Source organism: Nomascus leucogenys, chromosome 2, assembly GCF_006542625.1.
Source record: "Nomascus leucogenys isolate Asia chromosome 2, Asia_NLE_v1, whole genome shotgun sequence".
Lineage (NCBI taxonomy): Eukaryota > Metazoa > Chordata > Mammalia > Primates > Hylobatidae > Nomascus > Nomascus leucogenys.
In genome coordinates, this window is record NC_044382.1 from 83,775,566 (window position 1) to 83,790,546 (window position 14,981).

A 14,981-nucleotide genomic window follows, 5' to 3' on the forward strand; every position below is an offset into this window, starting at 1 on the left:
TACATCAGATATTCTGCATAAGTTCATGCTACAGAGATGAGCATGAAATGGTTGTATAGCCACGCACAGAGGCTCACACCTGTAATCCTGACACTTTGGGAGGCCAAGGTGGGAGGATCACTTGAGCCCAGGAGTCTGAGACCAGCCTGGGCAACACAGTTGAGACCCTGTCTTTACAAAAATAAAATAGCCTCAGCTATTCAGGAGGCTGAGGCAGGAGGATTGCTTGAGACCAGGAGTTCAAGGCTGAAGTGAGCTTTGATGCCGCCACTGCATTCCAGCCTGGGTGAGAGTGAGACTTTGTCTCAAAAAAAAAAAAAAGGTCTTGGCTGAGCACGGTGGCTCACACCTGTTATCTCATCACTTTGGGAGGCCAGGGCGGGTGGATCATCTGAGGTCAGGAGTTCAAGACCAGCCTGACCAACATGGTGAAACCCTGTCTCTACTAAAAATATAAAAATTAGCCCGGCATGGTGGTGAGCGCCTGTAATCCCAGCTACTCGGGAGGCTGAAGCAGGAGAATGGCTTGAACCTGGGAGGCGGAGGTTGCAGTGAGCCGAGATCTCACCATTGCACTCCAGGCTGGGAGTGAAACTCTGTCTCAAAAAAAAAAAAAAAAGGTCTTGCTGTCTAGACTGTTACAATCTAGTAAAGGGAAATAAAAAATTTAATGAAACAAATACCAACATGATAAAAGTCTATAGTAGAAGTATAAAAGATGCATCACAAAAGAGTGTATAATTCTGTTTGGATGATGAGTGAAGATCAGGAAATATAAAAATCCCTGATCTTTGAACCAATAAACACAGAATACCTACTGTGTGTCAAGTACTATGCTACGTGTTGAAACAAAGATAAAGTACTATGGAAACTATTAACACACACGCACACGCACACATGCACAAACCTATATTCTTTTTTCTTACTAAAACCCCAAATCATGCTCCTAATTTTGAATGTGCAGGTGTGGTTTTCGGGTGATTGGGTTCTTTCTTTGCTGCATGGGAGGACTCTGGTAGAGTAGGGTGGTTGTCAGACAGAAGCAGGTGCTCATATCACCTGGGCATTCTCACCCCAGGTGGAAGTGCTGTCTGTGGTCGCTCAGCAGATCCTCAGCATCCAACAAGCCATCATTCGGAAGCTAAAGACATTCATCTTTGAAGGCACTGAGCTCTCTCTGAACCCAACCTGCGCTGTGTTCATCACCATGAACCCCGGGTATGCTGGCAGGGCTGAACTGCCCGACAACCTCAAGGTAAGTGCCAGCAGATATACATGTGGGGTGTGCTTTTTAGAATAGAAACCTCTGGGCCGGGTGCGGCGGCTCACACCTATAATCTCAGCACTTTGGGAGACCAAGGTGGGCAAATCACCTAGGTCAGGAGCTCGAGATCAGCCTGGCCAATGTGGTGAAACCCCATCTCTACTAAAAATACAAAAATTAGCTGGGCATGGTGGCATGTGCCTGTAATCCCACTCAGCTGCTCAGGAGGCTAAGGCAGAAGAATCACTTGAATGTGGGAGGGAGAGGTTGCGGTGACCGGAGATCACGCCATTGCACTCAGCCTAGGAGACAAGAGTGAAACTCCATCTCAAAAAAAAACAAAGCAAAAGAAAAGAAACCTCTGGAGGTACCTACCTGGGGGTGAATTTATTCCTCCATCCCCTTGGGTGGAAGTGATAGGAGAGACCCAGCTACACCCATATCCACTGACTTTAGGACATGGTCTACCCCCTGCTACTAATGCATTCTGATTGGTGCCCTGGAGTCTTATTCAGATGGACCACTTCTCTCTGAGAAAAGAGTCAGAGAGACGCTTCAAGTGGCTCCTCCCATCTAGGTCAACATAGGCCAGTGAAGGCCAAGGTAGAATTTGGATCCACATTTCTCTCTTTTTTTTTTTTGAGATGGAGTCTCATTCTGTAACCCAGGCTGGAATGCAGTGGCATGATCTTGGCTCACTGCCACCTCCGCCTCCTGGGTTCAAGTGATTCTCCTGCCTCAGCTTCCTGAGTAGCTGGGACTACGGCCATGCACCACCATGCCCAGCTAATTTTTGTATTTTTAGTAGAGATAAAGTTTCACCATTTTGGCCAGCTGGTCTCGAACTCCTGACCTCAGGCAATCCGCCTGCCTTGGCCTCCCAAAGTACTGGGATTATAGGTGTGAGCCACCAGTCCCAGCCACATTTTTCATTTTTTACTGCCCAGTATTTGTAAGCACTCCCTGCATCCATCCCAGCCAACAGCCATATTAGATCATCACAAGCAGCTTTCACGATGCCATGGTATAGTAGAAAGCACCCGGGCGTGGTGTCAGGAAGCCTGGATTCTAGCCCTGGCTCTAGTTCTAACTAACTGGGTGACTCAGACAAGTTACTTCTCCTCTAAGATCTAAGATAATGATGCAATAGCTGGTGCATACTGAACACTTACTATGTGCCACATACTCTTGTAAGCACTTCAGTTGCATTCTATCATTTATTCTCATGATAACTCTATGAAGAGGGTAAAGTTAGTCTGTTTTGAGATGAAAGAATAGAGGTCTACAAGGGTTGTATAACTTGCCCATGCTAGTCGGTAGCAAAACAAGAACTCAAATCAAGATCTGTCTGGCTGGGCGTGGTGGCTCACACCTTAATCCCAACACTTTGGGAGGCTGAAGCAGTTGGATCATCTGAGGTCAGGAGTTCAAGACCAGCCTGGCCAACATGATGAAACCCCATCTCTACCAGAGATACAAAAAGTAGCCGGGCCTGGTGTTGGGCACCTGTAATCCCCAGGTACTTGAGAGGCTGAGGCACGAGAATCACTTGAACCTGGGAGGCGGAGGTTGCAGTGAGCCGATATCGTGCCACTGCCCTCCACCTGGGCGACAGAGACTGTCTCAAAAAAAAAAGAAGATCTGTCCAACTTCAGGATTCTTCTGATGCATATTGGTTCTGCATTCCTAAATGACTTCTGATATCCATGTTGCACACTGGAAAGCTCCAATAGTTGAGTGATGCTATGAGGTGTCCTCATTTGGCATAGGAAAATGAGGTGTATCAGCACCTAGGGCCTTCCACAGAGCCATTGAGGGACCCAATGTAAGTAACAACATGTACCCACACAGGGCCAGTGGGGAGGTTGGTTGAGCCATGCATTGGCCCACTGAGGATGGTCCATCTGCACTCACTTGTCCCCTAGTCCTTCTTGCCTTGATTGTCACTGGAGTGGCCTGAATGACCATGCTACTTCCCTTTGCTTCTGTGGATGTGCTTTCCCTCAGTATTCATTGCATGTATTCTGATTCTGATTTGTTGTTTCTTTTCCAGGCCTTGTTCCGGACAGTGGCCATGATGGTCCCAGATTACGCCCTCATTGGAGAAATCTCCCTCTACTCCATGGGGTTTCTGGACTCCAGAAGGTATGTTACATGGATTTTCCAGTGCATTCTAAAGGACTTTAAATAGTGGCTTTTTGCGTGGCGGATTCAAGGTGGTTTGCCTGTTGGAAGAAAAGAGAGAAGCTTGAGAAACTTGCTTCTGCTTACTAGGTGGTCTGAGAGCACACAGCCCTGGCCTTGGTCTTGCCCCATTTCTGACGGGGAAATGGCCCAGATTCCCAGAGCAGGGCCCTGCTGTCTCTTTACATACGCCTGAGCTCTATTAAAGAGAGTAGCTACTCATATCTTCCCCACCCCTCACTCTAACACATCCATACCCACATTACTAAATGGCTTAAGGCAACAAATAGCATAAGGCCGGGTGTGGTGGCTCACGTCTGTAATCATAGGACTTTGGCAGGCCAAGGTGGGGGATCGCTTAAGGCCAAGAGTTTGAGACCAGCCTGGCCAACACGGGGAAACCCCATCTCTACCAAAAAATCCAAAAATTAGCTGGGCTTGGTGGTGCGCACCTGTCATCCCAGCTACTCGGGAGGTTGAGGGAGGAGAACCACTTGAACTGTGGAGGCAGAGGCTGCAGTGAGCCAAGATCTCACCACTGCACTCCAGCCTGGGTGATGGAGCGAGACCCTGTCTCAAAAAAAAAAAAAAAAGAAAAAGAAAAAAAAACACCAACACTATAAAACATATGCAATTATTCCAGAATTGAAGAGGAAAAATTATTAATATAACATTTATTGCCTCCAATTAACTAGGTTATCTCTCATTCAAGTATTGTCCAGTTTTCTAAGACACACATTTATACACAGATCAGTGTCTTCATGTGTGTACGTGTGTGTGTACACACATACATATAACACACGCACCAAGAGTTATGAATAATCATTGCAAAATGGCTTGTATTGATCTATTCCAAATTTTATCACGTCAATTGAATTTCTGTTACAATGAATGTCTTTATGGCCTGGGTGTCTTTGTTTATAATCCAAGGGGCTACAGAAATTCTCAATAAAACGTCACCCTTCCTAGGCCAAGAGGCTGCCTCAGTCATATGACATTTAACTCATTTGTTTTCTATAGTAACTAGGATTGCATTGATTTGCTCACTCAATTCATTTATTTATTTAATTAGCAAACCTTTATTAAGTCACCAACCTTATGCCCTGCCCTGTGCTGGATGCTGGTGAACAACACAAAGTCTTTGTTTCTAAAGAAAATCAGTTCCGTAAAGAGGATCTCCTTGAGAGAAAAGTGCATAATTATATTAGTTATGGTAACGCTGACCCCCGAATCTCAACGGCTTAGCATAACAAAGTTTATTTTTCACCTGCTGAAAATCCAAAATGAGTCTACGGCCATACCACACTGAACGCAGCCAATCTCGTCTGAAAATCCAAAGTGGGTGCTTGTGATCAAGGGCACTTCTCCCCCAAGGGATGGTTACTTATAGTTCATGGTTACTTATAGTTACCATGGTTACCCAGGTTACTTATAGTTCATGGCTACAGCCCATGAATGGCACAAAGGCTCTCATGGAGGAGGTTTTTGTGGGCCTGCCCTGCAAGTGACATACGTCAGTCACTATCATTCACATTGCACTGGCTGGAACTCAGTAGCATGTGGCCTCCCCGACTGCATGGCAGGCTGGGAAATGTGGTCCACTCGTGTGTCCAGGAAGAATAAGAAACCCAATTCAAAATTTAATATATTTGACACACAACACATGTACACTTATGTGCACTGCAGTAAGTGTGTGCGTTAAGTATGCAGTGCACGTAAGCGTCTGTGTGTTGTGGGCTGAGTATATTACATTTTGCATTGGGCTTCTTAAATTTTAAAAGTAAAATGGACATTGAAAAAATTATAATGCGACAGAAATGAAAAAAGTGAGTAACCTTACCTCAGTAATCCATAGTTCCACTTTCCAGGGATTAATATCACTAATAGTTTGATGTATTCTTCCCTAACTTGTGTGTGTGTATGTGTGTGTGCATACATTCATATATACATACAGAGGTATAAAACATACAATTTCTTCCTGGCATGGTGGCTCACACCTGTAATCCCCTCACTTTGGGAGGTTGAGGTGGGCAGATCACTTGAGGTCAGGAGTTCGACACCAGCCTCACCATACAATTTGTTTTATTTTAATTTAATTTTTATTTTTGTAAAGACAAAGTCTCACTCTGTCACTCAGGCTGGAGTGTAGTGATGCAATCACAGCTCACTGCAGCCTTGAACTCCTGGGCTCAAGAGGTCCTCCCACCCTTAGCCTTCTGAGTAGCTGGGATGACACGTGCCATGCTACCATGCCCAGCTCATTTTTTAATTTTTCTGTAGAGACAGAGCCTCGCTATGTTGCTCAAGCTGGCCTTGGACTCCTGGCCTCAAGCAATCCTCCTGCCTCAGCCTCGCAAAGTGCTGGGATCATAGGCATGAGCCACTGCACCTGGCCAAAAACATATCATTTCATATACCATACATGTTATACATATATGTGCACTTGCTTTTATTCATGCTTCCATACCTCATTATGGTAACTCTATTAAAAGATCCTTAAAAGATAGGGCTTCTTCATCAAGTCCATGGGCAAACCTGGTTGCTGACGGGGCAAGGACAAGGATACTAGGAATGTCTGCTGGGCAGGACGTGGTCCTCTCTGGGTGTCCGCATACATGTCTTTGCCCTTCTAGTCTTGCCCAGAAGATCGTCGCGACCTACCGCCTGTGCTCGGAACAACTGTCCTCTCAGCATCACTATGACTACGGCATGCGCGCTGTCAAGTCTGTGCTTACTGCCGCAGGAAACCTGAAGCTCAAGTATCCAGAGGAGAATGAAAGTGTCCTGCTTCTCCGGGCATTGCTTGATGTCAACCTGGCCAAGTTCTTAGCGCAAGATGTGCCTCTGTTCCAGGTATGTAGTGGTTCGGGACCTTGGCCGGGGACCAAGGCTCAATGTTGGAAGATGAAATGTTGTGTTTGGCGCCTTCCCCATATCCTCTTCCATCTCCTGACATCTTCTATTCTTTGGCCAGCATCTCTGCCACCTGATACCCTCCCTGCAAATGTTAAATAATAGCAAACATCTCTGCCTGATTTTTAATAAAAATGTTTTCACTGATAGGATAATATTTGCTCTTGGGTATACATAAGTGTTTTTATCCAATTTAATTAGTTTCCTTTTGTAATTAATTTAATCTTACTTGCCAGGCTCTGAGCTTCATAAAGACAGAAGTCATGACTATCTTGTTCATTCCTAGTACAATGACTGGAAGATAATCCAGACTTATTAAATATTTGCTGACTTTTAAAATTATTTGGGGGAGAAATTATGTAGTTTTTTAGTTTTGTTTTGCTTTTTGAGACGGAGTTTTGTTCTGTTGCCCAGGCTGGAGTGCGGTGGCATGATCTCGACTCATTGCAACCTCTGCCTCCTGAGTTCAAGTGATTCTCCTGCCTTAGCCTCCTGAATAGCTTGGATTACAGGCACGTGCCACCATGCCCAGCTAATTTTTGTATTTTTAATAGAGACGGGTTTTCGCTATGTTGGCCAGGCTGGTCTCGAACTCCTGAACTCAGGTGATCCACCCATCTTGGTCACCCAAAGTGCTGGGATTACAAGCATGAGCCACTGTGCCTGGCCAGAAATGGTTTTATAAACAGTGTTTTCATTTGTAATTTTAGACAAGTTTTTGGTGCAAGAAGAATGAGATCTGGAATTTTTCAAAGATCTCTGTTGTTGATACATCTCATTTTAGGAAAACGTTGAGGTCACATATCTGATACTTTATCCTTTCCACTGTCTTTTAAATTCTTTTTAACAGGGAATTATATCCGATTTATTTCCTGGAGTTGTTCTTCCAAAGCCAGACTATGAAGTTTTCCTGAAAGTGCTGAATGATAACATCAAAAAGATGAAACTCCAGCCAGTACCTTGGTTTATAGGGAAAATTATCCAGGTTGGTTCCTTAACCCATATAAATGTGCCTGTTTTACTGTTTGCTGAAGTCAGCAAACAGTAAAGACTTACAGGAGATTGGAACTGAAGTGGCAGCAATCAGAGGTGCCTGTGTAGAAATGCAAGTAAAACATTAGCTGGGCATAATGGCCCATGCCTGTAGTCCTAGCTACTTGGGAGGCTGAGGTGGGAGGATTGCTTGAGCCCAGGAGTTTGAGGCTGCAGTGGACTATGATCATGCCACTGCATTCCAGCCTGGGTGACAGAGTGAGACCCTGACTCTTAAAAAAAAAAAAAGAAGAAAGAAATGGAGGTAAAACAAACAACCAAAACCAAAAAACCCACTTACTTACTCCATCAGTTTTTGTGTTTGTTTGTTTGTTTCTGAGACACAGTCTTGCTCTGTCGCCCAGGCTGGAGTGCAGTGGCACAATCTCGGCTCACTGCAACTTCTGCCTCCCAGGTTCCAGCGATTCTCCTGCCTCAGCCTCCTGGGTAGCTGGGATTACAGGTGCATGCCACCACCCCCAGCTAATTTTTGTACTTTTTGTAGGGACGGGGTTTCACCATGTTGGCCAGACTGGTCTCAAACTCCTGACCTCAGGTGATCCGCCCACCTCAGACTCCCAAATCCCATCAGTTTTTTGCTGTGAGATTTTAGGCAAATTAGTTCACCTCTTTTACCCTCAGTCATCTGTAAAATGGAGTAATTTTGAGAGAAGAGGTGTGTAAAGTGCTACACATAGTACCTGATACTATATCATTATCAACTCCACCATCTCCGTCATCATCGTCAGCACCATTGGCATCATCATTTCCCAAAGTCACAATGTGAGTTACAAGTGAAGTTAGGACCCAGGTCTCCAGATTCTGAGATCACACTGCCTTGTGGTAAAAATAATCATTTTTTCCCTACTGTATTAGCAAGTGAGCTAGTTTTTGACACAACTCATTTAACCCAATTTTGAACCCCAATTTATGATTGAGATTTTACAGAAGGACCATTCTTTAACTAGGCAAGAGCTTTAACTTTCAATATGTTATTATGAAAAATTTTAAACATGCAGAAAAATTGAACGAAATGTACACAGAACACTCATATACTCACCACCCAGATTTTACAATTAATATTTTATACTGTTTGCTTTATTTTTTATCCATCCATCCATCCAGCCAGCCATCCATCCATCCATCTTACTTTTTGATGTATTTCAAAGTAATTTGCAGACCTACAGATGAACTTTCATGTAGCTTGGTACCAATTTACAAAAACAAGATAATATTTGCAAAAACAAGGTGTCTGGAGCTACCTGCCCTTTTACATATTGATATCTCAATGTGAGGAAGAATATGAGAGGCTATTGAATCATTAATGTTTTCCTCTCTTATTCCTTTGTTTTTTATTTTAGACAGTCTCCCTCCATTACCCAGGCTGGAGTGCAGTGACGTGATCTCAGCTCACTGCAACCTCCACCTCCCAGGCTCAAGTGATTCTGCTGCCTCAGCCCCTCGAGTAGCTGGGATTACAGGCCTGTGCCACTATGCCCTGCTAATTTTTGTATTTTTAGTAGACATGGGGTTTCACCATGTTGGCCAGGCTGGTCTCAAACTCCTGACCTCAAATGATCCACCCATCTTGACCTCCCAAAGTTCTGGGATTACAGGTGTGAGCTACCGAGCCCAGCCTTCGTCTCTTATTTCTGATGCAGTCAAGCTTTCAAACCACCTGAATGTCAACCCTACTTAATGGTTAGGGATTTTGTATTGTTCTCTGCTCTGTAACTTTCAAACAGTAGCTTTCAAATCTACCTGAATGTCAACCCTACTTAATGGTTAGGGATTTGTTTGTTTTGTTCTCTGCTCTGTCTACAGCACCCAGAACAGTGTCTGGCACATAGTAGATGCTCAAAAAATATTTGCTGAATGACATGTGTTCCTTTCTCTACCACTTCCATTGTCACTACCTTCATTTAGATGCTTCTTATTGGTCACCTCCAAGGTGAAAAATAATAAGAACTTATCTTTAAAATAAAAAGCTGCTTGTGTTCCCTTTCTCTGAGGGAGTCACCATCTAAAGGAGCAAATTTTTTTAAACCATAAAATTCACATAAATGCAAATGACCAAAGCAGTTAGATCTCAAGAAAGAAAGTTTCCAGGAGAAACACAATTTGCTAAAATGACCGCCATTTCCTTTTTCTCTTTAAAAGTAAATGGCAATAGTGTCATGAAAATATTAGAGGCATTAAAGTCGAATAGCCCTGTCTGCAAATTCTGGCTCCATCACTGATGTACTTGAGCAAGTATTTAACCTCTCTTGGGCTCAGTCTTACGCTTTGTAAAAGGTGGTCAATGATATCAGAGTAGATTAAATAATTTGAGTTATCAGTTGATTCTTAACACATAGACAGGTACAGAGCAAATGGTAGTTCTCATCCCTTAAATAATCTGAGACACACACATATATTTATTCGTCTGAAAGATATGTAAACAATAGACCATGAAAAGAACCGTAGTTCTCCAGAGGTAGAAGCAAATGTGAGAGTCCTTTTCTGACCCCTCATTCCTCATTGACTTCTGACTAACTCACAATGGGGAAGCGTTGCAATGATTAACTTCTTTATGAATGATGTCTCCTCCTAGATCTACGAAATGATGCTGGTGAGACATGGCTATATGATTGTGGGAGACCCCATGGGCGGCAAGACCTCTGCTTATAAAGTGTTGGCTGCAGCTCTCGGCGATTTACACGCAGGTGAAGCTCACATCCCTGGCTTCCAGGGAGGACAGAACTCCTCGCTCAGTTGGCTGGCTCCATGGAGATAATGCCAGGCTGCTAGTCTTGTCAGGCCTCGATCGTGACGTCAGAGCTAGAAATAGAACGTGGCACACAGATGTCTGCAAGCAGAAAATAAAGGGTGGGGGTGGGGTGCTCCTATAATAACAAGGGATTTCATGTGCATATCATTAAGGCCTGGAGGAATTTTCTCAAATGCTGAGCAGTGGTTTCTCCAAAGGTCCCCTAGTGAAAGAGAAACTCTTGTCATTGGCCTTAAAATTTGTCTAAAAGCAAATCATTGCATGGTTTTGCTTCTTTTCTTCTATTCTTCTCTTCTTTTCCTGTTACCTTCCCTTTAGTTTTTTCCCTCCCTCCTTCCCTTCTTTTCTTCTTTCCTTCCTTTTAAAGTCAAGGATAGGAGCTCCTACTTTTGAATCAGACTCAGACTTCGACAAATGACTAAACCTGTCTTATCCTCTGTTTTCCCAGCTGTAAAATGGGATTGTTTTGAGAATTAAGTAACAGCATGCAGGTAAATAACTGAGCACAGTGCCTACGCAACAAATGGAAACTATGTTTATTGCCAGAGAAACAGTTGTGGGTTTTTTGTGTGTGTGTGTGTCTGTTTTGTTTTGTTTTTATAAAACACAAACCTATAGTTTCACAAAAGCATTTCCTTTTTGTGCATGCATTGCTTCAAGTTTTTCATTTAAAAATTTTTTTCTAATAACATTTGATGATTGGGTTTTTGAGGTTATGTTTTGGGGGTTATCCTAGCCTTAATAACTAATTTGGGCATCTCAAATTTAAATACAAATTTTGAGGCAGGGTACAGGGGCTCACGCCCGTAATCCCGGCACTTTGAGGGGCCAAGGCGGGCGGATCACTTCAGCTCAGGAGTTTGTGGCTGCAGTGAGCTATGATTGCACACTGCACTGCAATTCCAGCCTGGGTGAGTGAGATCCAGTCTCAAAATAAAATAATAGAATATAATAAAATATAGAATATTTTTAGCATTTTAATATACCTGAAGAAACTGAGTGAAGAAAAAGGAGGCTACCACTATGTTTGCCTCAGGATGCTGCACAGTAGTTCTTTTTTATTTAATTATTTTTAATGTTTTTTAGAGATAGTGCAGCGGCACAGTCTCAGCTCACTGCAACCTCTGCCTCCTGGGCTCAAACGATCCTCCTACCTCAGGCTCCCGGGCAGCCGGGATCATAGGCATGCGCCACCACGCCCGCCTAATTTTCATATTTTTTGTAGAGACGGGATTTTGCCATGTTGCACAGGCTAGGCTCGAACTCCTGAGCTCAAGCAATCCTCCTGCCTCAGCCTCCCAAAGTGCTGAGATTACAGGCATGAGCCACCACACCTGGCCCAGAAGTGGTTCTTTATTTAGTTCATGGCTCAAGCACTTCAACTTTTCCCGACTTTGAAGGATTCCATAAAAGTGTTGTGATTTTTTTTGTTATTAAATACATATGCTGTGCCATCCATCAGCCTGTACGTTCCAGTTGAGTTTTAATACTCCAGTGTGTATTTCTTGGGAACAAATGACACTCACTGAGCAGTCAAGAAAGATTTCGGGGCCAAACTAGCCCTTCAGAGACAGAAAAGTAACCATCATTTTTCAGAACCTTTTTACCTGTTAGCTGTTTCCCGTTTCCTCATCTCAAATCAAAGCCAAGGTTCTGATCTGTTCTTTTCATTTTTAATTTCTTCCTTCAGCCTGTTTGAGTTTGAAAAGCCAAGGTTCTTAGGGTGGCTGTGAGAGCAGGTACATAGAGGGCTGATAATAGGCGTCACTCTCCCTTCCTGCTTGAGTTCTGTGAGGGCAGTCAGATTTCTTTAGTCCTGGATTTTTTTTTTTTTTTTTGAGACAGAGTCTCACTCTGTTGCCCAGGCTGGAGTGCAGTGGCATGGCCTCAGCTTACTGCAACCTCCACCTCCCAGGTCCAAGTATTTCTCCTGCCTCAGCCTCCCAAGTGGAGAGTGGCTGGGTGTACAGGCACGCGCCACCATGCCCAGCTAATTTTTGCATTTTTAGTAGAGGTAGGGTTTCACCATATTGGCCAGGCTGGTCTCAAACTCCTGGCCTCAACTGATCCACCTGCCTTGGTCTCCCAAAGTGCTGGGATTATAGGCATGAGCCACTGTGCCCAGCAAGTAGTCCTGGATCTGACTGGCACATTTGCCCTGTTTGAAATGAGGACTGGAAGAAGGTATGGTGAGAAACCAAAGGGTATAATAACCCAATAATGTAAGGCATTGCCTATCCAGGTGTTTCAGTCTTTTTTTTTTTTTTTTTTTTTTTTTTTTTTTTGAGACAGGGTTTCATTCTGTTGCCCAGGCTGAAGTGCAGTGGCACAATCATAGCTCACTGCAGCCTCCATTTCCCAGGTTCAAGTGATCCTCCCATCTCGGCCTCCCTGAGTGTTGGGATTATGGGTGTGAGCTACTACTGCTCCTGGCCCTAGATGCCAATCTCTATAAAAACTGAGCACATGTTTTATAAGAAGGACTTCCCACATATAGCATATTTATAATAGTTGATTGGTTGTTGAGATGGCATCATCTCTTGTTTAACATTCTGGTCTCACCAGAGCCTTTATAACTGGTGTTGAACCTTCTTGCCCAGCCAATCAGATGGAGGAGTTTGCTGTGGAGTACAAGATCATCAACCCCAAGGCTATCACGATGGGGCAGCTGTATGGATGCTTTGATCAAGTGAGCCACGAGTGGACGGATGGTGTCCTTGCCAATGCTTTCCGGGAGCAAGCGTCTTCACTCTCTGATGATCGCAAGTGGATTATATTTGATGGGCCAGTGGATGCTGTTTGGATTGAAAATATGAACACTGTTCTGGATGACAATAAAAAGGTAAGTGTTGAGCCTGATATCACTTTTCCATGAGTGAGACATAAACTCTTTTATTGAAGTAAGCAATTGATCAAAACTATATAGAGACATACATTTATTGCACTAAGAATAAATGTCCCACAGGAGAATAATGGTAATCAGTTCATGAATTATGCTCTGTTTGTACTTGTAGTTGGTAAGCTAAGCATGTTTAGAGACCACGTTGAATAGTGAGCCTTAGTGCTGGCATCAGTTTGGACTCCTGGCCCTGCAACTGAGCTGTGTTGTACTGAGCAAGTCACATAACTTCTCTGAATCTCAGTTTTTCTCATTTGTAGAAAGGTAGTAATACAATGAGGTTGTTGATACTTAAATGAGATTGCACATACATAGTACCTGCGGGATATGTTTTGGTTACCTATTGCTATATAACAAACTACCCTAATACTTAATGGCTTAAAACAACCATTTCTTTTCATCATGATTTTGTGGGCTGAGAATTTTGAAAGGGCTCAGCTGGCCAGTTGGTCTCTCTTTTGATGTCAGTTGGGGCAGCTCAGGCTAGAAAATCCACATTCAAGATGGTGTCTTCACTCAATGCCTGGTGGCACAATCATATTTGGCCTCTCTTTCTCTCTCTCTTTTTCTTTCTCTCTAAAAATAATACCTCCTCTTCCAGGCCACTTCACATGGCTTGGGCTTTTCACTTGGTGGTGTCTTGGTGGTGGCGCTTCCTATGTGGTGGGTGATTTCCAAGAGTCAGGAAGTGGAAGTTTCCAAGATATTAAGGGCTATGCTTGAGACTGATAAGCATCACTTTCTCTGCATTCTGTTGGTCAAGGAAGTCGCAAGGCCTGACCAGGAAGTGGAAAGATAGACTTCACCTCTTGATGGAGGCAGACAGGTCACATTGCAAAAGTGCATATGGGCTGGGCCCTGTAGGCTCACACCTGTAATCCCAACACTTCGAGAGGCTGAGACAGGAGGATTGCTTAAGCCCAGGAGTTCGAGACCAGTTTGAGCAACATAGTGAGCCATCTCTACAAAAAAAAAAAAAAATTTTTTTTTTTAATTAACTGGGCATGGTGGTAAGTGCGTGTAGTTCCAGCTACTCAGGAGGCTGACGTGCGAGGATCACTTGATTCTGGAAGTCATGGCTACTGTGAGCCTTCATTGTGCCACTGTGCTCCAACCTGAGCAACAGAGAAAGACCTTGTCTCAAAAAAAAAAAAGTGGGGGCATGTGGGATGGAATTTATATAACTTGCCCAATACAACACAGCTCAATAGTAGAGTGAGGAGTCCAACTGATGCCAGGACCTTTGAAAAATATAGCAATCTTTGCAAAAATACCACCAATCTTTGGAAAAATAAGTAGAGTGGTACCACAGTAAGTATAGTGCCACAGTATGTGTGGTAGCTAAAAGAGCTTGGACTCTGGAGCCAGACAGCCTGGGTTCAAATCCTGGCCTTACCACTTTCCAGCTATGTAACCTCAGACAAGCTATTTAGTCTCTTGATGCCCCAAATTCATCATCTGTAAAGTAGGGATGGTAGTGTCTACCTTATACTGTTAGGAAGATTAGATAAGTTACTATTTATACACCTCTTCTGATAGTGCCTGGCATATAGCAAGTGCTATATAACTATTTAAAATAAAATTTATCGTCATTTCAAGGAAGAATTCCTTCACTGGATATACATCATTATATAATCAAAATATATTTTCTAACTGCGTTTAAATGTCACAAGACTAAGAGTGAGTCATGCTCAACAACGAAAGGGCTAATTATCCAAATTATACACATCCACTAATTATAGCATGTGCATAATTTTGATTATATAACATTCAAAAATGGAAATGTTTTATTACATGATATGGACTATATTATATAAACTAATTGTACAGATGTATCAGTTGGTCTTGAGATTAGAAGTATCAAGACAGTCATAATCAGTGAATTTCCTAATGGTTTTCCTCTGCTCTGGGTGTAAATG

At 43.3% G+C, this 14,981-nt stretch overlaps 1 protein-coding gene across 1 annotated transcript in view; it reads left to right on the forward strand.

Annotated features, from left to right (window-relative positions):
• Nucleotides 1-14,981, forward strand: part of LOC100595944 (dynein heavy chain 3, axonemal) — a 216,102-nt gene that overhangs the window by 104,921 nt on the left and 96,200 nt on the right. The window contains exons 32-37 of the mRNA XM_030799977.1: nt 1,079-1,255; nt 3,318-3,409; nt 6,082-6,301; nt 7,212-7,346; nt 9,987-10,098; nt 12,764-13,005. Of these exons, the coding sequence (XP_030655837.1) occupies nt 1,079-1,255; nt 3,318-3,409; nt 6,082-6,301; nt 7,212-7,346; nt 9,987-10,098; nt 12,764-13,005 (978 nt within the window). The remainder of the gene's footprint in view (nt 1-1,078; nt 1,256-3,317; nt 3,410-6,081; nt 6,302-7,211; nt 7,347-9,986; nt 10,099-12,763; nt 13,006-14,981) is intronic.